At 38.6% G+C, this 25462-nt stretch overlaps 2 protein-coding genes and 1 long non-coding RNA gene across 4 annotated transcripts; 1 reads left to right on the forward strand and 2 right to left on the reverse strand.

Moving 5' to 3' along the window:
- Positions 1-764: 764 nt before the first annotated feature.
- On the reverse strand, positions 765-1906 carry LOC111948653. Its single transcript, XR_002874613.1, has 2 exons — positions 1577-1906; positions 765-1477 (listed from the first exon to the last, which is right to left on the reverse strand). It is a non-coding gene; the product is annotated as an uncharacterized LOC111948653 (long non-coding RNA).
- LOC111948652 lies at positions 1340-2520 on the forward strand. Its single transcript, XM_023962582.1, has 4 exons — positions 1340-1492; positions 1579-1680; positions 1899-2090; positions 2212-2520. The coding sequence occupies exons 1-4, from the start codon at positions 1343-1345 to the stop codon at positions 2395-2397; spliced, it is 630 nt and encodes a 209-aa protein (XP_023818350.1). The 5' UTR covers positions 1340-1342; the 3' UTR covers positions 2398-2520.
- A 114-nt stretch (positions 2521-2634) lies between these two features.
- On the reverse strand, positions 2635-22548 carry LOC101158877 (unconventional myosin-Ic). Of its 2 annotated transcripts, none has more exons than XM_004076488.4 (32): positions 22009-22548; positions 17546-17704; positions 17337-17452; positions 13316-13514; positions 13096-13176; positions 12825-13004; positions 12660-12758; positions 12391-12504; positions 12243-12314; positions 12043-12162; positions 11879-11961; positions 11647-11752; positions 11458-11538; positions 10315-10406; positions 10152-10246; positions 9970-10016; positions 9772-9852; positions 9446-9551; positions 9249-9366; positions 9056-9169; positions 7067-7143; positions 6576-6644; positions 6217-6301; positions 5979-6138; positions 5801-5884; positions 5617-5710; positions 5473-5528; positions 3831-3966; positions 3440-3510; positions 3270-3367; positions 3095-3194; positions 2635-3022 (listed from the first exon to the last, which is right to left on the reverse strand). In XM_004076488.4, exons 1-32 carry the CDS (start codon positions 22024-22026, stop codon positions 2996-2998), a joined length of 3138 nt encoding a protein of 1045 aa, XP_004076536.1. In that variant the 5' UTR covers positions 22027-22548; the 3' UTR covers positions 2635-2995. The 2 variants fall into 2 exon arrangements, with proteins under 2 accessions (XP_004076536.1, XP_011481923.1); XM_011483621.3 differs by lacking the exon at positions 22009-22548 and adding an exon at positions 19511-19796.
- Between the last annotated feature and the right edge of the window lie 2914 nt (positions 22549-25462).

Below are 25462 nucleotides of genomic sequence, written 5' to 3' on the forward strand. Positions count from 1 at the left end.
AAACGGAAAAGGAAGGTTTATCTCTTTTGTCATCTGGTTCAGTTTTAGCTAAAATTCAGAACTTCAAGAGGATATATTTTTAAAGCTTTTTAACTAAACTATTACAGCTGTGATCGCTGTCCTGGAGTTTTGTTCTTCCTCTAAATATGAGCCTGTTTCAGTTGCACATCTGGGAGGCAAACTATGCAAAACCAAAGCCTGGATTCTTTGGTTCTGGTTTTTTGTTGTTTAATATTATCTGTCATAGAAGGAAAGATATTACGTCATATATGAATCGTAATATTTTTCTTGGGGTGAGGTTTCTGTCAATTTTTTTTCAACAATGAAACTTTATTAACACCCAGCTAAAAGCATATTAGTTTGTTTTAAATTGACTCTATGCACATTTTTTCCTCCAAATGTAAAAATTGTGGTATAAAACTGATTTTGATTTGGATTATTTCATGTTATTTGCTTCATCAAATGCACAAAACCGTTAATGAGTTCACAAGCTATAAAACAGAACTAATGTCATTTAGTTTTAAAAAGGTTTGGGCTGCATGATTTTTTTGTTTGTTTATATTTTTTCTTCCAGGATTTGTTATTTTTCACATCTCAACTGCAGTTTTAACTTTTTACAGTTGTGCAGTGAAATGTTGCAGTCCCAGGTTTTAGGATGTTTGTCCTCAGCCAGTCATAAAAGTTCTGTATTAAACCATAAAAATAGTGTTTACATTAAACAGGATTCTGCCACAATAAAAAAATAAATCTAAATACAACCAGTGGAGTTTATTTTTTTTGCTTTTTAATACATTTTTTAAACAACCAAGTTTCAGTACTTTTAGAGATCTGTCAGTCACAACAAAAATAAGGAGGTATAACTTCATGGTTACTCTGTAAAAATTCCTCTGAAGTTTTCTGGGTTTCTACCTGACCTTGTGTTCTTGCACAATGCCAGTCGCAGGCTGCAGGCTGTAGATCAGGACTGGATGTGTTGCATGAATATCTTAGGGTGCATTACTAAAAACATTTCCTTCCACAATGAAACTTTCAATGGGAATTACTTCACTTCTCTTTTTATTTTGAATATGCAAAGAAATGCATGTAAAAAACAAAAAGACTAGGAGTTCCCAGTGGGCAGGGCATTAATGAAAGTTGAGGATTTTTTTGCAGAATCATCAATGTGGTTCCTCCAGAAATTAGCACTTCTTTTCCTGATGGAGGGCGGTTGTATATAAGTACAGCAGTGAGACTCAGCTCTACAGGACATTTCCTAATTCAACAACATGAACAATGCAGGGTTCAACAACAAAATTCCGGTGAAGGGCCAATCTTTAACCCATCCTCTCTGGTTCTACCTCAGATGGCTGCTTGGTTCCCGACAGTCTTATTTATTTGCTGCATCCTGGAGTCCACTGTGGAGTCCACACAGGTCCAGAGGAACAGATACACCAACTCATTTAGCTTGGCAAGATCTACCCGGAGCCGTGTGCAGCAGCTGCTAAAAAAATATGTAAGTACAGAGTAACAGGATTTTGTGCAGGTATATATTTTTTATTTTTGTAAATGTTTTTAAAACGTGTGTTTTTATGCTTACAGAAGGAGCAGGAGCTTGGCAATTTGGATTTTGATGGCAGAAGCCAGCAGCTGACGGATTTGCCTTTGCTTTCCACAGACTTTGACAGCTGGCTACAGCTCTCGGTAAGTACTAGTATGAAAACATTATCGAAATCATTTTCCCTCTGTCACTTGTTATTCTTTAAAAGCTATATTTTATACAGGAAAATCTTTAAAAACAACCTTATGACAGAGTGTCTGATTTAAAAAAAAATAACATGGAATTCCCCATTTAGAATATGTATTCAGAGATTGTGTAAGAGTTTCATGTGATGTAAAAATACCTCTCATTGCACCTTCAGGACTGGGACAGACTGCATGCAGCCTTCTTGGACATGCAAGCCTACTGGAATATTTTGGAAAGGAAAAGAGTAGACCTGGAAAAGGAGGAAAAAGCTCATTCGTGGCTGAGGAAGACCCAGATCTCTTTGCCTCAGAGGTTCAAGCACATTCAGCTGGACTTACGAGACCTCATGAACCAAGTCAGCAGTCAGGTATCCACCATCTTCATACTGAAATCCACCCACGTTTTGTTCCCGTTCTGGCCCACGCAGTCTTTGAAGGAAGTGAAGCCAAACGCGGTCTGTTAAACTTTGTTTTGCTTTCTTCCTTCAGATGAGATTCACAAGGCGGTCTTGGATGAAGCCAACACCTGCTGCAGTACACCTGAACTCAGAGAGGAGCCCCCGTGCAGACTGGGACAGTCGAGTGGAGGGTTACATCGCACTGAGAGATTTGGACCTTTACCTCACAAAGCTGGCAAGAGACTTTTTACTACTGGCTTCAAAAAGACACTCCTGACTCACACTGACTCAGCCAACAGTCTGGAACTGTGCGAATGACCCTGAATTGACAGAGTTATCCTATGAGGACCTCTTGTTGCTGTGTGCTTTATTTTTGCATAAAAAATGGCGTACATGTGGAAGGGTTTTCTTGGGTTTTTCCCAGGGTTTCTGTTATACTTTTAACTGTTAGTGGCAGATAAGCACTCAGAACAGGCCCCAACATCCTGTTTTAACACCCCAACCTCAGACCTCTGGGTTTTCCAAAGATGTATTTACTATTTATTGAAATATTTATTTGAATATTATTTATTGCTGTGTTTTTTTGTTTCAGTTCTTTTGCAGAAAGTCATGCAGTTTTACAGATATTTTGTGTTTCATACAGAAATTTTGTTGTTTTTTGAATGTTAATAAATGTTAAGCATTTACAAACAGTGAAGACTCTGGGTTATGATTGTTTTGACATTCAATATATTCAAGTGATACTGTGCGGGTAAGCTTGAAGGTATGAATCCATTGTTGCTTCATAATCTGTGTTGTTATCCTGCAGCTGCAAACTAAGTAAGCAGCTTCTGTGCAACTTGGATTAGTTGATCCGGTTGTAGTTTCTGGTTTCTTCATGTGGTGGCGATCCGTGGTGCAGCCTGCAGGGTGAAATGAGAACAGTCTGATCCTCCTCTCAGTTTGTGCACACATTTAAAGGACTGTTAACTTACCACCAGCAGATGTCCTCTCTTGCCTTTGCCCACCTTGAGCTCTGAGCCTCTGACAAAATCAATAATCCCTTCCTTGTTTCTGGCAACAGCAAACCGAATGCTGCAGCAGAGGAAGAGGAGGATGAGGCAAAGATGGGACAGAGAAACATCTGAATACCACACAGGGGCAACTCACCTGCCTGGCCTGACATCCACACAGTTTGTCTTTCTTGCCAACATGCTTATTTTGGTCACCAGCTCAATCACATGGCTGCAGTGTAGCACAGCATCACTCTGGAGGAAGATGCAGCTGGATTAGAGGAGCAGGGACGTGAAAACAGCCATGACGGCTGAGTCCTGCCGTACCTTCTGTTTGTTGTCCTCACAGGGTACATGGAGAACCAATATCCCATCACTTAAAGAGCTCACTGAGATTCCTGTATTAAAATAAAGTTAACAAATCACATGAAATAAGCCAGGAGGGCCAACAATTTCATCACTGTATCTTGAAAATATCTGACTTTGAGGTTTTTGAGTTTATTTTTAAATTTCCTGCCAAACAAGGAAATTAACACACACAGCCACTCTTATCGGTTTCCCATAGCAGCTGACGTACGGAGGGATGTTTTACTGGAATTTAGCTGTTATTGCTGCAGAAGGTCCAAGCAAAACTGATCTCATCTGAAAATTGGAACAGGTAAAAAAAAAACCTGATTGAAAAAAACAAAGGACAAAAAAATAAAAGTATAGGTTTGACCTCTCAGAGAAGCGTAGTCAATCTTCTGTTTGATCTTGGTACGGTCAACCAGCAGAGCAAAGGTGTTGGTGAGGAGCAGCTGGCGAGGCCGGGGCTTGAAGCCCCTCCTGTCATATTTGATCACTGAGACGCCATACTGCAAAGGCCGAGGAGACACAGACAACTTTTACTGCAACACTTTCCAGCACAGAAATGGCTTCTCTAACTATGAAGTACTCAACCTTTTGTTGACATTTAAAACAACCCTCATTGTCATATTCTCAAAGTCCAACTCCAATCATCTTTTGATCTATTTCAAAAGCGTTCCCAGTGGTCTTTTAATCATAATTATGCCATTTTTGGGAGCAAAATAAAAACAATGTGTGTCATTTTCTAGGATATAGTTTCTTCAGAGCAGCAGGAGTAGTACACTAGACATTTGCCTCTGAGTTGAGGGTGGGACTGTAGGCATGGAACAACCCCAACCCCTCTACCCCTCCCGTTTCTGAGAGCTCTCTGTTTAAATGCTCTCCTGAAGGCTTACAACCCCAACCTAACATTACAAATGCAATATTGGTGTTATCTGGCCATACAGTTTAAGACCAGATTCTAGCTCAGACGAGGAAAACAAAGACTGATCTAGTCGTCTACAAGTGGATGCATCAGAATAGAGCAGAGCAGGGAGCTTGTGGCCCCCAGCACAAAAAGTCTCTTTTTCAAACATTTTTTTCATTTGCTCCTGATTTACAGTAATTTAAATAAAATAATACACAGACATGTAATTTTCAACTTAATTTTCTTTACATATGTGCTCTATCGTCAGAATAATGCCACAAAAACAACACCAAAAGCAAATTTTGGTAATAATGAGTATTGATCCTATAGTAATCAATAAGAATACACAGCTGACAAGTTAGAGATATCAGCGAGAAATTTAGAAAGATTGTTCTCAGATAATCTTTTTTAATTTTTGAGAATTTACAAAACAAATAACCAGCGTTATGATGCGATAATCTTCTTTCTCTTTTGGCTTTTCCCATCAGGGGTCGCCACAGCGAACAAGTCGCATGGTAAACTTGGCAATGTTTTACGCCGGATGCCCTTCCTGGTGCAACCTTCTCAAAGCAACCGGGCTTGGGACCGGCACAGAAGTAGAGAAAGGAACAGGGAGCAGCCCGGATTCAAACCCTGGTTTCATGGATGGAAGGCGCCGCAAACCAACACGAGATAAACCGGCTCCCGTTATGATGTGATAATACTAATGATTTATTTATCGTCACTACAGACACTTGATTTGCTTTACCTAAGGAGGTAAATTAATTAGCAAAAAGAAAAAGTCAAGCAAGACAAGCTTGTAAACATTTATACTCTTTAAATACAATTAAAAAATTCACAAAAAATAACAAGATTTTAGACATTTTTCAGGAAATTTGTTGTTGTCAGTCTATTATTTAGTTTCTATTTTCATGTTTATTCATTGAACTTTCATTGGTCAGAGTACACTTTGGACAAGTGAGGGACATCCCAGAGCAGAAACAACCCTTAATGATCATTACTAGTTAAACAATGAAATAACTCATGACCATCTGTTGGATGATATTTGATAGCAAGTTCATCATTTGTTTCTAACTAAATTCATTTATTGATGAAGAACAAAACTCACCTGCACTTTTTCACTGCCGAGAGTCTGGAGAACCTTGAGACTGATTTGCTCACGTTCTGCATAAATAAATTGAAAATATTTCTGCATATTTTTCATGCTATGCTGTGAGGTCTTGAATTATTTAATAGGCAGTTAAATGGCTACCGAGCCTGGAGTCTAAGAACAGTCGCCCAACACTCTGGGGGTAAATCTCTTTCTGGTTTTTGAAGAGCTCACTGGCTGTGACCTTCTGCATCATCTAGAAAAAACAGAAGAAAATACAAGAAAAATAAATCTACAATTATTAAATCTACTGAGTTTAGAAATCAAGTGTGTCCTTTCCAATCACCTGCTTCTTCCACTCAGGCTGGATTCTCCTACAATACTTCACGACCATGTTGCGCATGTGCAGCCTCTGCAGGTGCTCTGAGGCCTAAAGGAGATGCAAAACTTGTATTTTCAAGTCTAACTTATTTCACTTGTGTGTAGATCATTAAAATCATACTATGGGTTGTTATGTCTTTTACCTCGACGAGAGATGGAGGAGATTTTGGCCAGCTTTTGTCTAAAACGCTTTTCGGCAGGTTTTTCCTTAGATTTTTGAGGAAAGAACAGCGCACATGATCGAGGAAGTACTCATTCTCCGGGCAATATTCCTCATGACGGTAGATGAAGCCTTTTATGACCCTGGAATGTGGTATTATAGGAAATATAAGACCAAGAGGTGTAACGAGGATGGACAACAAGGATGCAATGGACAAGCACCTGCGTATCAACACTGCAGCCTCTCGCCGTTGCTTGGCCCGCCTGCGTGCTTTCATCCCTCGCCATCCAGACTGGATCACTATCACTGCACATCCATGCATTTGTTAGGGGGAAAGCAGCTTAAACACAATCACAAATTCAACACAAGAAAGTGAAGAAACACCACTGAAAAGTGACAACAAACAGATCTTAGATACAGAAAAAGACTGTCTACTCCGAAATAACAAGTACAAAATGAAACTTAAAGGTGAAAATAAATTCCTAAATTGTTTTTATTTTATAGTAAATAAAAATGAACCATAAAAAACTTGATATGTGTGCTTTTCTAGGCTTTAAGGGTTGTTGTGCATAGTAGAAACCTGCATGTCTGATGCGTTGATACTTGGATCTCTCTCTGTAGCCTCTCCATGATTTCTGCATAGTGACCGCTGGACAAACAGAATATATAGAGAGAATGATAAATATACATAAAACCACCTAAAGTTACAAGTATTTGTAAAGTAAAACAAGCTCTGATTTCATTTATTCTGTGGAGATTGAAAAGCTGATTTGTTTGATGATACTGGAAATCTGTTAAAAGTGGAGTTTGAGAACAATTCAAGGTTAACAGGAAAGAAAGAACTTACAAAAAAAAGTATTTTTACTTGTTGAGGTTTTTCTAAGTTTTAGGTCAGGAATGAGATTTGGAAGCTGGAGTATCAAAAAGATAAGTTTGAGTCAGGTTTGTTGGATGCAGATCTTGGAAGGAAAAAAGCTGAATCATGATTTAGCCCAATAATAAACATTCTGTTTTGATAAAATATCTAAAATGTGCGAATGTCTTTCTTATTTGAACTTTGTGTTCTCATACCAATCTCTGGCTTTTTCGCTTCGAGTGCATCCTCTGTGGTGAAGAGTGTTTTAGGGAAACGGATGAAGATTTTTGATCTGCAAGAACAAGACATGTTTGAAAAAAAGATTTTTATAGAAAAAAGGCAAACATGAATTATTTTAATCACAAATTCACAGCAGAAAGCTCCATCTAAAATCAGGTGGTTTTAGTTTGCTTTGCAGTTCCCTTAAAACAGGGGTCGGGAACCTTTTTGGCCAAGAGAGCCATAAGTGCCACATATTTTGAAATGTAATTTCGAAAGAGCCATACAATAATGTAGTGTCCCTTCCCCACACTGAGGCACGGAGACTTAACCTCTTTTAAAGTTCTTTATTCTGGTGACTGCAGACCGCAACAAACGCCGTTCAATTAATTCAGCAACTCCTGAATCTCTCCCGCCGAGACGAGAGCGCGTCTCCCAACTTTATATTCGCTCCTACCGCTCCAGCCCTCCCATTTCCCTTATTCGGCCCATAGCTGAACCCCATTGGTCCAAACTACCTAACAACAGGCTGAGCGACAGAACTGAGAGCCAATCAGATCTCTGCTTGACGCGTTCAATGAACTCCAGAACTTTTAACGCGACCCAACAGCCATCCAACTCAGTCCGCGACAATTTGTTTAAAACTAAATATACAAGTGAATGTGTGCATTTGATTTAATTTCAACATTTTTAAAGTACAATAAGTCTGTGGATTCTTTTTAATAACATTGTTATGCTGTTGCTAATAAATGATGAGTATTTCTCGTGGTAGTTCTGCTGATGGTCTAGTCTGGTTTATACGTGGTGAGTTTCTGCTTCATGCAGGCGTTGAGACTTTAAACGTGATCGTAGGTCTGAATGTTCTGTAGATGTGAGACAGACTGATCACATGCAGACGGGGAGCCAAACACACTCACACGCTGCAGTGAGTGACGGACAGCGGGTTTTACGTTTTTACAATCCCTGCGCGATTCACCTGCTGCCGGTCCCCACAACACCTCAGCCCCCACCCTCTGCTTTCTCCCTCACACATCCCGTCCCCGCATCTGCGCGCTCTTTCTCAGAGACGGGAGCGCGCAGTTTTAGGCACGTCAATTCACAGGTTTCCAGCTGGTACAAACTCTGTGAAATAATAGATAATAGTAAACTGATAATGCTGGCGCAGATTTCTCTCTCTAAGCACTGCTACTACTGCGCGCCTCTGGCATCGCTTCGCGCCCGAGAAGGACTGGTCTAATGAAAAAAAAAGTATAAGTAAAGATTTGTCTGCGAGCCACATGTGACCATCAAAAGAGCCATATATGGCTCGCGAGCCATAGGTTCCCGACCCCTGCCTTAAAACATAGTATTAATTTAACCATAGTGAAAATATTTTGAAAGCATAGTGGAAGTGTTATTAACTGGGCTTTTTAAGCAGTCTCAAAAAATAAACTCATAAACATGGATTACTGATTATATTGATATATTTTAAATAAGAACGTGAGTCTGATGTCAAAGCCAGAGCAGCAAAACAACAACAAATTGGCCAAAAATGAAATTATTTGCTTGTCGCATAGCTTAAGTGCAAAGCTAAATCCAACTGAAGTGCCGACCTTTAGCGGGGCAGCACGTGAAAGGATGATAACATTTCTGTTTTTGAAAGAGAAATAATGTAGCTATATTTTATTGTTGTGACCTAATATGTAGCTGCCATTGTATCCAAACCACAAGATGTGACAGAAAGGGCATCAATGCATCAGTCTCATCCTTTCTTTGTAAACTTTGCATTACATTACAATTTATAATGGTTTACAACACGCCTGTGTTCGGCAGCGGAGCCGCCACCAGTGTGTGAATGTATGTGTGACTGGGTGAATGGGTCTGTGACTGTGAAGCGCTTTGGGCCTTGTAGGTAGAAAAGCGCTACATAAGTATACATAAGCATTTACAAATAATTCAAATCATCTGATTTTGCATCATAAATTCTTTGGAAATTGTCTTGTTACCTGCCCAGTTTGTACTCTTCTTCTTTGTAGCCTAGATGTTTGACCAGGGCAGAAACTCCATCTACAAGTCTTCCTTGCCAGTTGGGCCACGTCTCAGGACACAGGGGCTTGTACCTACAGGCACGTTTAAACCACACCATGAGCACAGAGCTACAGATAAAAGCATAGGCTAGTTAGAGGGGAGGTAAGTCACCTCTGCAAGAAAGCTTCAAAGCGCCTGCGATAAGCAAAGCCGGCTCTCCTGACTCTCAGGTTTTCCATCAGACCTAAGTACTTGACCTGGTGTCTGACCAGAACTTCATCGAAACGTCCTGCAGAAAACTCAAATTTAGGTGTAAATCATTTGTCTAGATAAGGTATTTTATCAGGATTAGTACAGATCCTTTGTACCTGGTTGCTTGGCATCATTAGGTTTAATACAACGCACGTATGATGGCTCTTTAGACATTAGGATCTCCATTAGTTTTGTCAGGCTGTGTTTAAATTGTGTGGCAGCCTAAAACACAAATACAAGAACATGGAAGTTGGGAAACTTTGTGTAAAATTTGTTTTTTTACGTCACAAGACAGACAAGCTGACAGAAACCAATTGTTTTCAGCACAAAAAGATTAAATTAGCAGGATTTAAAGCTAAAAGAAATACGTAAAAATTGCTTTTGATAAAACTCAGAGTGGAAAAGAATGTAACAAAAAATAAAAAGGGAGAATATTCTATACCATCTCTGGACGTTTTTGGTCAATCACTTCCTCTCTGCGGAAGCAGTAACTCAAGATCTGGTTGTCTGACTGGCACATGACCTGAACAAAAACCAAACCACAAAAACCGCATTTCAACAACACGTCTCCTTAGTTCTACTATTGCAAGATTCCCCGTCTGTCTTGAGGCTTCACCTTAAACCTTCCCCAAACCCTTACCTCTTTCAGGTTCCTGTTCAGTGAATCGTTGTTCTTGTCGAGGAAACCTGAACGAGGACAAAAAAATAAAAAAGATAGTTGAGGAATTAGCACTATGTACATTATGCTCTATTACAAGAAAAAAAGACTCAAGCAATTTAAATAAAACATTAATCAGACTGGCCCCAGAAATCACAACTTACCACTAACATTATAATTGACCTCGCCTGCATAATGCAGTAGCCTGAACTCCTCTCGGCTCATTACACGGCGGGTTTTTCCATTTGCTAATTTGTGCCTGAAATACACACAGCTGTATGGAAGTACAATGCATTAAAACAACGTCTGAAATAACAAAATACTTACGTGATGAAATGGGGATGGCAGCCTAATGAGTCTTCCAGTTTCTCCAAAAAGGAGACATCGCAGGCCTCACCGGGTCTCAGACACTCCTCGTCCTGAAAGATGCGTGTTAACTTCAAATAGTAGCACATACAATTTAAGGCCAAAATTATAATTTAATGAAACTGAATACTTGTTTAAATAAAAAATTGGCCTCCAAAGCTGTTTATGCTTAAAGAACAACAATGTCAAAGATTTTTAAAAAAAGGAGTATTGGTGTTGACTGAACATTTGATTGAGAGGAACTGTTCTTGATTACATATGTTTGTAAGTGACAACATAGTTGTAAAAAGTACAAAAAAGGGGACAGTGCAGCTCAATGGGTGGGGGTTTACTGGTCATGACTGAAGGACAGGGGTTCCAAACCCCTAAAATAGTAAAACATTTGTATATATATATATATATATATATATATTTATGTCTTTTTTAAATTCAAAGCATTTCTGCACATTGGACTGTAATGATGGACTGATCATGTTTTGCTGCCATCATGTGTGTTGTCTGCTGTGATGCACTCGGTCCTTTTTGACGTTACAGTAAAATACATCCACTGTGCCTTAATCCAAATGCTATTTTCCAACACCGATAGGATAGATTGATTTCATTATGAAATTATTTTATAATGGTATAGGTTGATTTGATTAAAAACTTGCCTCAGACAGATCAATCTGGATGGATCGTAGGAATAGAAATTGATTCATTGATGAAGTTGATTAATCGTTAAACCCCTATTTTTAGGTCACGCAAACTATGTTTTATAATTCCCATGATGAAACATCAGTCTTCTCATAGTCTAAATCTCAGCCCCACTGAAAATCTGAGAGATTTGATGTCGAAGCTCAGGAAATGTTTTACAATGGATTTGGATATTTTAGAGATTTGATGAGATCTATGCAATCAGATAAGTGTGCTGCCAATCACAAGTCAGAAATGTCAGTGAGGTGAACACTAACATGCGAAAATATTTTTATAATTACACACCTGTAATTAGTTAAAGTGATCAATAGAATCACTTTAATTTTCAATTTTCTTTTGAGAGACAAAAATTAAAATAAAACTGTAAACCCCATCATTTCAAGGCTATTTGCTCATAGAAAACATACCCACCAGAATGGAGATGATGCCTTTGTGTTTCTCCTCGATCAGGTCGCAAATGATCTTGTTGTCAAAGTATTTCACTGTCTCCCACTACATTACAAAGAACATCAGGTGTTGTGTTACCATAAAACACTATAACAGACATGATCAAACACCTGAAATGTCTTTATTTTGACTACTTAAAAATAAAGGGCTTACAGCAATTCCTTCGGTCTCGTACTCTTCCTGCTCAGACCGGAGGGTAAGCTCAATAAACAGCTGCTGAAGCTTCTCGTTGCAGAAGTTGATGCAGAACTGCTCAAAACTGCATTAAAAGAGGCATTTCACATGCAGAGATTACAGTATAGCCTAAGAGTGGAGTTTAGAAGTTAAAACTAAAAAAGTATTTTCTTCACACTCTTGACTAGATTAAGGTGGATACGGTCTGTACCTATTGTGCTGTAGTACTTCAAATCCATAAATATCAAGAAGCCCAATGACTGAGGAGCCTTTGCTGCTGTGGTAGAGTTCATCCTGTGTGAAGGCAGTACAAAACAGTGTAAAAATTTTACAAATTTAATTTATTTCACTTTTTTTTGAGAGTTGCATCTGCACCTTCAAAGCCAACGATTGGTTGATCTTCTCCACCAACCAGGTGAAGGTTCGACCGTACACGGCTTTAGCCAAAGCATCCCTGGCCGACACAGCTTGCTCAAAGCTTAGCGGGGTGATCATCTGCAGTCCACACATACAACTCTGATGAAATCACTTGGCCAACACAGAGAAACCACAAAGGAAACAGACAAGACAGTCACCTCCTCTCCTCTGGCGGTGAGTTTCCTGTGAGTGAGCGCCTCCCTGAGGGCCGAGCCATCAACACCCAGCAGCTGCAGAGGAACATCTGAACTTAGAGGTTATGTTTTTCTACACATTTGAGAATTGTAGCAGAGGCAGTGCTCTGACCATTGCCAGAGTTGATAGTTGAGTCTCAGTGGTAATGTAAGTTTCTTCTTCTTCTCCTTCTCCAAAGAGAACGTTTCCCAGATGGAGAACACTGGCGATGATTTTCAGCAGTTTCTGAGGCCAAACATGTGAAAGGAAGGAGAAAACAACTTTAAAGATGAACAGTATTACATTCTTTCAGGTTTATTTGTTTCAAAATTGTGCAGAAAATGAAGTATATTTAAAACAAAACTGATCTTTTAGTGATTCTCTTCACCTCTGTGACTAACCTGCACTTCTTCTGTGGCAAAGCCAATCACAGACAGGGCCTTCATAACAACCTTCCAGTTATTCTTGTCACTTATGGAGCTGACTTTTGGGCAGTTCCCCTTCAGACAAAAATTGAAAGTCTATTAACAGTAAAAACTGTATATCTGCCAAGAACTGCATATTACCTTGACTAGATAACGGTAGCTGTGAGGGTTTCTCTCCAGCTCCAGGCTTTTCAGCAGCTCATCATCCCCTCCATCCAAAAGCTGGTAGAAAATATGAAAGTTTCTTTCCCCGTGGTTCTGGTGTACAACACGGGATTTCTCCAGAAGGTAGTTAAGGATGTGCGCTCCCACGGGTGCACCCTTCAAAGTAAAACAGAAGAATGGAAGGAGATAGCAAAAGCAACATGAAATACTGCCAAACATTTCTGATTCTTCCAAAAAAAACATTTACCCTGAAGTCAAACTGGATATCCATGTATTTTCCAAAGCGACTGGAGTTGTCGTTCCTCAATGTCTTGGCGTTACCAAAAGCCTGACAAAAGGAAAGATAAGCTTTGGTTGAAATTCGTTTAATTTAGACATGATTGCACAAGGGTAAAAACTCCTTAAGAGGTAAAATGTAATCTAATATCTGATAGCATGAACATTTCAGCTTCTCAAAGCCTGCATACCTCCAGAACTGGGTTTGATTGCAGGAGACGGTCACCAAGGGCAGCAGCATGCTCAGTGGTGGGACAAGTAACGGCGAAGTACAGGAGGATCTTCTTGGAAGCCTCTGTTTTACCTGCCCCGCTCTCACCTGATATGAGGATGCACTGGTCTTTCCTCTCCGTCTTCATGGCTCGGTAAGTATTGTCTGACAAGGCGTAGCTGGTGACGAACGAGAAGCAGCTTCAGAAATGTTTTCATGATCCATTTCTGCGGGATCCAGTTTTAGAGATTCAGCAAAATTGCATCTTGTTGGAAAACTTCACTGACTTTACACACCTTATTGTGAGTTCTGCATTGTTTAATCTTCTATTGGTTTAACGCTATGTTATGTTAGTAACTACACTTTTAGCTCAAGCTGTTAAGCTTCCAATTTAGTCTTTCTAAGAGGTTTCTAGTAAAAGTCGGGCAGCAATGCCTTGAGGATTTGAAAAGTGCTTGATCTGATATTTGATTGACTCCATAATGAGAGTCTTTCTAAGCTTTCCTCAAAGCTGTTGCATAAAAGCCAGATTTAATTCAACCAGAAGGCAGGCAGCTGCAGCTTCAAAGCATCCATCAAAATTGGGACATCATCTCAGTTGGTGGGCAACTGAGTAAAGAGAAATAATAGGCAGTGGGGAAACTACTTGTGTTAATAATAAAAAATGAAACTTGTTTTTATCCTTTTTGTGCATCACAAAGTTATATTTCCCTCATCTAAAGACATATATGTTTTTATTTCTTATTTATTAATTTATTAAACAAATGAAAATACACTGGTGTGTGTGTGTAGGTGTGTGTGCCTGTGTGTGTAGGTGTGTGTGCCTGTGTGTGTAGGTGTGTGTGTGTGGGTGTGTGTGTGTGTGCGTGTGTGTGATGAAAGTAGGAACAGGGGGGGAGAGAATTCCATCCACAAGCTTGAACTAACCTCATGCATTCTGCTAACTATACATATTTAGGGATACATTATTAGAGATTCATATAGATAGATAGGAAAGTCTCAAGACATATATAACTATGCATTCATTATACTCTTGATACTAGAAAAGTCAATAGCAGTAACCATCATTAAACCCACACTAGAAATAAACGTCTTTTTATTATTACAAAATAATAATAATAATAAATAATGAATAAAAATAAAAATATTGAGAGTAATTACCCCTAACCATCAGACGCCTGCAAACGAGATGAATTGGGTATTGTACAGGGAAAAAGGTGGGGAGACAACGGTAGAACAAGGTCAACCCCCCCCAACACCATAGAGGCCAAGACAGTCACATATTTGGTTCTCAGATACTTGGTTCTCAGAACTTAACGTTCGTTTAGGAACTCAATGAGAGCTGACCAAACAGATAGTGGTTCGGTCATGTCAGTAGAAGAAGGTAATGAATTTGCTAAAGAAATGTATTAAAGAAACAAGGTTTTCCATATAGACAGGTTTATGGTGTTCTTTGATTTCCAGCTCATGAAGATGTTTTTTTTTTAGCAATTGCATTTGCTACAAGAATAAATTTATTCTTAGACGAGTCCAGGTTCAAATTTGATAGTTCTGAAAGGTCTCCTAATAGACACAGTGAAGGTGATAAAGGGATGAGGCAGGCCAAGAAGGTAGATCAAGTTTGGGTCATTTCTTCCCAAAATTGTTTAATGGGTCTGCAGTCCCAAGTTACGTGTATATATGTGTCCGGGGTATTTTGAGAGCAAAATATGGGAAGATCTCTGATTCAAATCCCATTCTTGACATTTTCTCTCTTGTGTAGTGAATTCTATGGAGGTAAATGTAAATTTGTGTTTTTTGTCATGATATAGATGTTTTTACATATTTGAGCCCAGAACTCAGTGCTACCTGCAATTGAAAGATAGTTCCCACTTTGTTTTGGGAAGTGATAAAGACTCATCTGAGAATATGATTATTTTATATATTTTAGAGAGAAGTTTCTTTCTTGAGGTTATTTTTATTAAATCTGTTTCTGCCAGTGGAAGATCTAGATTTATTGTAGTTGCAGAAATTTTAGCTTCGATTGAAGATTTCAGTTGTAGAAAAAAGACATAGATGTTACATGAAAGGATGTGGGACATTGTTAGGTCACATTTCGACATGGACATTTTGGTTTTGGAAGACATCATACTCAAACTTTCTCCTCAACAGCAACTTTTTTTCCTGCTTTAACCAAACTTTTGGGGCTAGATGGCACACCTCCCCAAACATCCTCCTATATGACAATTGAAACTGCTAAGGAAGGCTCTGGAGCAGTTGTGGAGCTGGAACATTTTGTGTGTGTGTGTGTTTGTTAGTGGAAGGCCATTACAAATGAATGGATGAAAAATACGTGTTTCAAACAGTTTGATTATTATTACTGTTATTAAAATTATAACAGCCATTATTTTAGCTGAGGTTATGTTATTAATGCTTAAGGAAGCTTTTATTGAGGATTTTTCTAATCTTTTTGTCGATAATAATACTATTATTGACTCAAAAACTTGGGTGGTAAAGCTCTTTGCTGGGGGGCAGCTGCCCCCCCCCCCCCCCCCATGTTCCTCATAGCTCCACCCCTGCTCTTGATATAACTCTTAAAATTTTTTCTTTCTATTCATTGTTTTGAAATGGTGTTATGACAAGGTCCTGGCTGATGAGTAGGCACGTTTACTTGAGACCTTTGTCTATGTCTTCATCTCTTGGCTCTAACAAACACCTGAATGCTTCAGGCTAACACAAAACGGAATAATGGCAGCTCTCTTGGAGGCCAGATAAACAGCTGGGAATGAACTCATCCAGCAGCATGTGGCAGCATACCTACTCAGAAATTGTGGAACCAATTTGAATGCAGTTAAATGGCAAACAGAAAATAATCAAATTAATTTAGTAGAGCTCATCCATTATCCATGTGTACACTGCAGAAAGTGGTAGACTAAAATAGGAAGAAAATCACTACAAAGTAGTTAAATTATCTGTCAATGCTGCAAGTCAATTTTATTGGCAAAAAATGTAATAATAAGGTATAAAAATGTAAAAACAAGGAGTTCCACCCAGCATTTAAAAAGACAATAAGTTCAAAACACTAACTGTTAGAGAATTACTTAAACCAGAATGTTGTACAGTCTAATAAAAGCATAATTTTTGCTAATTCTAAGCAAATGTTAGTTTTTTTAGTTTTCATATACGTAATTGTTGTTTATTTTGATTACAATAACTAGTGCAAAAAGTTAAAATGACTCATTTTAAAACAAAATGCAAATAAAATGAGAATACGATCACAAGTTGGCCCGTCTCAATAAATCCTCATAATGTCTGTGACTTTATAAGCCCTTATTCTGAGAACATAAATTTAATTTTTTGCCTTCAAAAATCAATGAGAAATCAATGCATGCCAGTCTAACTTGATAACTTTAATTAAACTTTGAAAAATAAAATCCCAAAAATTAGAGGGAAATTTTGGGTTTTTTGTGTCTTAATCAAGTTTTTCTGTTGTTTTAACTTTTTTTTAATAATAATAATTTCCTTTTTTTGTAGCTCCTAGCTCTTAATGAGACAGACTGTGCTGATTTTGAGAAAAGCTTGGAAAGGTGTAGAGCAAAGATAAGTTTAAACAACTTCAAATCTGGTAAAATATCTTGAATGTAAAAACAAGGTTTGAAATCTTTGTAAGTGTCAAATAGTTTGAAGTGTAGTATTTCTTTCTAAACAAAGATTTCTTGTCAGTAGTGAATGAAAATCTCAGAAGCAAAGTGTTTTCTCAAGAGATCCATTTATAGAGTACAAGAATGAAACTTTTCAATTAGCTGACATTACAGCTGGCTCATTACTTGGTTTGGTTAAACTTTTGAAAAGTGTAATTTGTTCGTGTGAGGATGTGTTTTTCCAAAAACTGAGACTAGCTGTGATCAGAGGATTTTTTACTACGGGACTTACTGAGAGTAAAAATAAGATTATACAGTTCCTATCCAGAAAAATGTTGAATCATGAAGGGAAAACTCTGGGAGGATTCAGCAGTGACTCACATGTGAGGTGATATTTCATAGAAGCTGACCCCTCTGTAACGCTCCATCTGCTGCTTGGAGTAAATCTCCAGCTCTTTGTACGGGTTCACTGACACAAGCACTGAGCCGATGTACGTCTGTATTAAAACATAAGGGAGAAGAGATGCTGACATGAACTGTTGTATGAAACGGACCAAACTCATTTTCAGACTTTCATTCATATTACGTACGTAGATTAGGTTTTCTCTGAAGCGCCGTCTCAGATTTTCAATGAAGGTCGCCTCACTGTTGTAGTTTTCCAGCAGGACAAAGTCCTGCACTCCCACCCTGTCGCGGGCAGTCAGGGCACTCTCCATCACCAGGCGCACTCGTCCTTCAACCTCCACTTCCTGTGCAAAGAGAATGCAAAAGACCAGAGTAAAGTATTACTTTAATTACCATAAGAACATCATCTAATTCAGAATTCCCAGGTTAAATAAATATACATCAACATTTTTTAGGATTTTAGGGAAACATTTACTCTTGGTTAAGAATGAGCTATGTTAAGCAGGTGGCAAGCAGACAATTTATAGGATAAACAAAAATAAAGTCCTTTTCAATCTATAATGCAGCAATGGAGCCACAAGGGGGAGAAGTGTAAAACAAAACAATTTCCTCACAAAAGTGAGGATGCAAGCCTCTAAAAGATTGCCCAAAGCTAACGCCCAGGTCTAACCCTGAGTTAGATCAGGTTGCTGCACCCCGAAGCAGCTGAATGTTCAGGAAAAAAACAAAAAACGTTGGTTGTTAAATTTAGAAAGAAAAATTGCACGGATTGCAGTAATTAGCCAAGTAACATTATCTATTTGTCCGTCTATCTTGGTGCCTTCTTCCAAAAACCCTCCATCTATCTTATGATCAGCCTAATCGCTTTGAGAGTCACTGGATTACAGTAACAAAAACAAGCCCCTTAGAAAAAAGTCAAAAATTCTTACCTAACTGGCAGATTTTCTTTCAGTAAGCAAAGACAATCACAGAACTGGGAAAGAAAAATGGCCTTACTAAGAAAACTTATTTTAAGAAGAAAATTCTAGTCACTAAGACACATTTTCTCAAGCTAAGATTGTTTTGTAATTGGAAAAACGTTCTTAATAAGATGATTTTTCTGGAAAATAGAAAATAATACAGTCTTCTTTTCTTGAAACAGGTTCCTAAAATTCTGTTTTTACAATGTGGAGCATATGCAGCCACTGTTGGGCAAGTGTGGGTTACACCCTGGACAGTTTAGTGGTCAAGCACAGGGCCACAAACAACCTTCTCAGTCACATTCTAAGGACAATTTAGAGTCACTAATTGGTCTATGATGAATATTTTTGAACTGTGGGAGGAAGTTAAAGCACCAGGAGAAAATCCACACATGCATGGGGAGAGCCTCCACACAAAAAGACCCAGTCTGGATTTTAACTAAGGGCTTGTCACTGTGAGGCAACCACTACGGATGGTGGTCTCACTAAATAACATATTTTGTATCATCTGATTTAAATAGAGCTATTGATTATGTTATCTAGATATATTAAACTTAAATGTATGTAATAAATTAAATTATTAAGAATCAGACTTTGTCAAAATGTTGGAAGTTGGAGGTTTTTGTTCTGTGAGAAGTCACATTTTATTCTCTTTGTTGAAAAGTGCTCTCATCTACGCTGAGCGCTGCAAAGGTTTTCTGAAGGGCACACAAAGACTCACTTTTTCTAATGCATCCTAAAATCACATAAATGTAGGCTAACATCTTCTGTTCAACTGATTAAACACTTTTTGCAAAAGTAGAATCGTCTGAAAATCACAGTAAGTAATAGTTTCAGAATGCAAGCACAGTTTTTCTCAATACTAACTGGCTCTGTAAAAAGAAAGATCAAGCAATGAAGACATTTGAGGAATTTGAATGAAGAAACATGGAAAACAGAGTCTTTCGTCACATGATAATGTATTGTAGTGTATGTACAATACAAACACTTCTATATCAGGAGACAGGCTTTCACAGTAAATGTGTGTACATGTCATCCCCACTATGATGGCAAACATCAAACCGTAGACAGGACTGAATAATCGAGTGTAACTGTCACTGCCTCTTTCTTTCTTATTTTTGTTTCTCTTATTAGATTCACAGTCACATTCAAACGCGCTAAAAACATAAAATGTTGGCAGTCGGTACTTACTGGCAATAATTATCCAGACATATGATTCAGCGTGCAATCACTCCGCTACACCCAAAGCGAACTGAGAGTCCTCTATGTTTAGTTTCCAAGGCTCAGTCACAAGAGAAACTCTTTAAACATTGACAAAAAAGGAAAACCAGCAAAAAGTGGAACAAAGGGGCTACTTCCACAGCACTTGTGTTTTTCTTGAGTACAACAGCCTCTCAAGGGTCTCATTTTCTGGTTGAAAGGTCATTATCTTCAGCCACTTTGTGCCGGAAAATCCGCTGCAAAAATCCAAGAGGACAACAGTGGAAAAGGGCCAAGAGCAGAAAGAAAGTCAGTAGATCCTTCCACTGCTGAGCCTCCTCCCTCCTTCTACTCAGAGGTATTGTTCTCTTGCTGGCAGGTGGACTTCCTACAGATAGTAAACAGTCAGATTTTCCAAAGGATGCATGTGAGGAATGTTAAGGTCAGGCTTTGGGCAGTTGTCCACTGTTCAATTGCACATTATTACCAGTGCATTCCAATTATTTATCCATTATATTTGAGTAGCAATGTTTTAAGGTACACCGGATATTTTTCTGGTGATTAAGTATCAACATTTTTCTAATAATGAGATGAACCCATCTGCTCCAGATGAAAGTTAGTTTAACAATTTGTTTTTATTTCAACACGAGGTCTCTTCTGAAGTTTATGACAGTTCTTAATTTTCCACATTGTGTTGAAAACACTATTGAGAATTTAGGGTTTTTGTACACTAAATATGTAGCTATATTGTCCAAAAATAGGGAAATTAGGAAAAATGTGAACAGGTGGTCCAAATCTTAATTTGGTTTTATTTAAGTATGACTATTTTAATTTTTTTGTATTTTTTTTTATCCAGAGAATTTTCTAAACCCAGATTTTAGAAAATCTAACTGTGACGAGTCAAACAGTCCACAGGGGACAGAACAAAAGCAGAGTTTGGATATGGCATTTACCTAGTGAAATTCATAGGTATGTCTGTCAGGCTTCTTTAAAAGAGTAAAACTGAAACTTGATGGATTATAGAAAGACAACTTTTGGTCTTTAAGGATGGAGAAGAGGTTTTTCCTTCCCAAAGAATGTTCATACAAGGCGACAGTGAATGCCGTTTATTTTTCAAAAACAAAGAAAAAACGGCTAAGAGGATTTTACTCATGATTCGACTTTACAAAGGAGCCCTTCATGAAAACGATTCAAAATGCATCTGAATTTGGCATAAACTGGATTCTCTGCACATCTCATCTTTGTTACAAAAAATATCCTTCCTGTAATGGTGTTAATTCTGTGTTTAAGAAGGATGTGGAGGTAAAATATGTTCTAGATGTGTTTTATAACAAAGATAAACACTACCTTTGCTAATGAAACCATTCTCCACTTCCTGTACACTTTTTAAAGCATATTATACCTACGAAATATCTCAACTAAAGTTAAAGGACAAGCCATCCTGATTGACCAAACTGCAAAGACAAAATAGTCCAATTTTTTTTTTTAGTGGAGCCCCCCATTGTTTGTGGAAAGACATTTCTATCCCATAATTCCTTGTAGCTACAACATTTAAAGCTGTAACCGATGCAATGGAGATGTGCGTTACACAAAAGTACACTGAGCAACATAAACCTCTGCTTAAAAGGATTTCAGATTAATTTAGTAAAATTTACATTAATTTTATTAATTGTATTAAGATATGAATACAAATACACTGAATTATGATGATGCGGCAGCCTGTTATCCAGGCTGTCTGCATTTATGTGTTTTGTGTGATTGACACTGACTTGACTGTATCATCAAAAACAACATTTGTCAAGTTAAATGTTGCAAAAATGTATTTTTTATCTGTTATATGCCCCAAAGGACACATCAGCAGCAAAATTTTTATAGTTCTGTAATCTCATTTAACCGAAAAACTTCAACCAAAATGCATTAAACTAAAAAGTAGCTGATAAGTGATGTGGAGATGAAGTGGAAGGGGCAAAAAAGCCATTTCTGCAGATTTACTGTCAGAGAGCTAACCTGCTTGTTAAAGAGGGAGGAAGATTTGGCAGACACTGTTCAAATGCACAAAGTGGGATTTGACTGTGAGCTCCAGATATCTGGTGAAATCTGCAGGTTTTGTTCGTGCAGCTGCTGTAACAACAAGCAAAGTTGGGAGCAGTGGGATCTGGCTTCAGGCCCTGTGACTAAGCTCTGCTGGGCTGACTGCATGCGGATTGTCTTCCTTATAAGGCGTGCCCCACCACAGTGTCCCATTGCAAGCAGGTCTGGACCACAGCTGCCGCTCTAACACTAAGTAAATGCTAGGGAGGCAAAAATACCAACTTTTATTTTTTTGGTTCGCTGTACAAAAATCAAAATACACACTAACAGACAGGAAAAGAAAATTAGGACTCACAGTTTCTCATTCTGTTTGTGATCAGATCACAACTTTTATTGCAAGCAAACAAGTAAAATTAAGCATGAAAACACAGCAAAGAGCATCACGGAATAGATCTTACCCTGCCTTGATACCTCATCCTGTCCTGTTCCTCCTGTTTGGATGCAAAAGTGGGGGTTCCTCCTCAGACTGGTGCTCCACCTCCTTCTCCTCCCGTGTTTGACAGACTTTTCAGCAGCAACTTCTCATCCACCTTTGCCCAAAGGCAACACAACTCGCCGACTGGTCTCCTAAGTCACTTTGTTGCAACTTCTCCTCGTCTTTCTTCCTACTCGCCAAGTAGGATCCAGCACAGGGACTCACAGCTCCTCTTGTTTACAGCTTTAGTCCATTTTACCCATAACAGGCCAGAGTCTATGACTGCTTCTTCACCCGTCTCCTGCTCTCTAAACTAAATGAAACAAGGGCAGGAACTCCAATCATACGTCACACTAAATGAAAAAAAAAAAACAGTCAAGGCAAAGTATGCTGCTGAAAAGAAAAAAAAGAAAGAGAGAGAGGGAACTCAGATAGTCCCTGGAAAAAATTGCGAAGATCCCTGCTCTGTGCAGCTATTAAAAGAAAAAAAAAGTGAAATCACATGATGAAATCTCAAAACATACTTTTCCTCTCTGTTTGCTTCCCTCCCTTTTCTCTCACAAGCTGAGACAGAGTCACTTTATGGAAGGGTTTGCCTGAAACTCTGCCTCCCAGTGAGTGACGGAAAAAACTCACACCATCACAGAAACATCTCATTTTAAATGTTAGCCTTCAGTTGTTTGTTTTTTTAAGCTTTTCTCTTTATATTTCTTCCAGCTCTGGCATTTCTGGGGAGTGCCATGAAGGCCACATTCCCTCTTCAGGGAGCAGCACCCGCACCTCTGGCTTTCCACCCCTCATCTTTTGCTTTCCTCACTTTTCCTACCCATCATCATCAAATATCTAACACTCAGGAATCTGAATAATGCTGCCCAGATGGAGAAGGTTCAGTGTTTTTCTCAGTCTCACTGCGCCCCCGTTCCCTTTTCTTCAAACATATGGAGTAAAAACAAAGGGAGGAACCCAAACTTGCACATCTTTATTCCTAAAGCCTTCTTTCTTTTACCTTGTTTAAACTTGTTCAATTTCTTTTATCTACATCCACAAATACAGTCAGGACCATAAATAGTTGGACAGAGACACATTCTTTCTAATTTTGTTTCTGTACATTCCCACAGTGAATTTTAAATAAAACAACTCAGATGCCATTGAAGTGCAGACTTTCAGCTTTTATTCCATGGGTTGAACAAAAAGATTGCATAAAAATGTGAAAACCTGGTAGAGGTTGATTTTGGTTTCATCTGTCCAAAGAATGTTTTTCCAGAACTTTTTTAGATGCTTTTTAGCAAAGTCCAAACTAACCTTCCTATTCTTGAGGCTTATGAGTGGCTTGCATCTTGCAGTGTACCCTCTGGATCTACTTTCATGCAGTCTTCTTTTTATGGTAGACTTGGATATTGATACGCCTACCTCCTAAAGAGTGTTGTACACTTGGTTGGTTGTTGTTAACGGGTTCCTCTTCACCATGGAAATGATTCTGCCATCATCCACCACTGTTGTCTTCCGTGGACTTCCAGGTCTTTTTGCGTTGCAGAGTTCACCAGTGCTTTCTTTCTTTCTCAGGATGTACCACACTGTTGATTTTGCCACTCCTAAAACTGTAGCAATTTCTGGCATGTTTTTCTGTTTTCTCAGCTTAATGATGGCTCCTTTCAACTGCATGGAGAGCTCCTTTGACCACATGTCTGTTCACAGCAAAATCTTCAAAATGCAAGCATGAGTCCTCTGATCAACTCCAGGCCTCTTATCTGCTTCACTCATAATGACATAACAAGGGAATTGCCCACACCTGCCTATGTAATAGCATGGAATTCAATTGTCCAATGACTTATGAGCCCATGAAATGAAGGGATTGTGTTTAAAAAATGCCGTAGTTTTTCACATTTTTGTGCAATCTTTTTGTTCAACCCATGGAATAAAAGCTGAAAGTCTGCACTTCAATGGCATCTGAGTTGTTTTGTTTAAAATTCACTGTGGTAATATACAGAAACAAAATTAGAAAGAATGTGTCTCTGTCCAAATATTTATGGTCCTGACTGTACTTAGCCACCACTAATAAGTTTAATTTACCATAAAAAAGACTTAAAGTCTCACTCAAAATCAAAAAACCTGTGTTGTGTCTAGAATGCAGTGTCTGCAGAGCGGCAACTAGAAATTCGCCTCTAAGTTGTGGGCGGGACCATTGCTGCTGTGTAAGCCCACCCCACATCCCATTATCCTTTTGTTTACGCTCTCCCTCTAGCTTACACCCAGTCACACCCCTAACCTAACATTTTTAATATAACATAAATGGTGACCAATATCAGAGCTATCCAGCCATACAGATTTGATCAAGAACATGCATCAGAATAGAGCAGAGCTAGGAGCTTGTGGCTTGCTGTTGTAACTTGTACGTCAGCCCACAAGCTTTTTCAAACAGAATATTTTCATCTGCTCCTGATTCACAATGATTTGAACAAATAAATATTCAAAAAGGCAATTTTAAGCTTATCTGTTTAAAATAAATGTCATCCATCATGAGAAAATTGCTGCAAGAATGTCAGAAGGCAGAGCTCTGTCTCCTCGTCTGTTCACCAGCGGGAACCGTCTCCAGAGTTCTGAGTGCACTTAATCTCCCAGCAACCCCGGCGCACAGTTCCTGGATGCCACACACCTGACTTTCATTTGGATTCACCCATACAGCACAGCAATAAATCTCCCTCACTGTGAAGTATTATTTGTGCCACTCTGCCTGCATTACATGTGTAACATCATAACCCTGTTTTGTCTCTGACTCCATTTGCCTGCCCTTAATCTCGCCTGGATCCTGAGTCCTATTTTTCTGTGATGCTCCCATGTTTGTTATTGACTCCTGCCTGCCTAACCCTGATTTAGCTATGTGGTGTTTTAGCTGTGTTAATAAAATCTACTGCTATTGGAACCAGACGTTCTGCCTGTTCTGTGACATAGAACATGTTAGAAACACCAATTTCACTGGAGTGGGTCTTGAAAGCAACAAGTGGATTAAACTTTAAAAATCTGTTTAAATCTTTACAAAAAAAATGCATGCTGTGTAATTAAATGTTATGGGTTAATAACCCTTTTGGGAATGCTGTGTCTTCTTCTATATCTGTCTTCTCCTATATGGACTCATGAAACCATCTCAATATATTTTTGCATCAAAATAGAATAAAAAAACATTCATTAACTCCTTTGTCTAATAAAAAGAGAACAGTTCACTGCAAACAAACTGAAAAACACAGCAAAAACCTTCTTATAAAGTGCATCACTTAGGTGTTCCATTGCATAGCTGGGTTGTTTTTCTCTCTTGTTCCCATCTTTGTTCAGCAGTTCCTGTAAAAAAGATTTCCTTCCTTGATGTTTCCTGATGTTCAGGATCTTCCTCAAACAAGATGTCTGTATGTGTGACTCAGATCTTCTATTGAAGCAGGTAAACC

This window comes from Oryzias latipes, chromosome 14 (assembly GCF_002234675.1).
Source record: "Oryzias latipes chromosome 14, ASM223467v1".
Lineage (NCBI taxonomy): Eukaryota > Metazoa > Chordata > Actinopteri > Beloniformes > Adrianichthyidae > Oryzias > Oryzias latipes.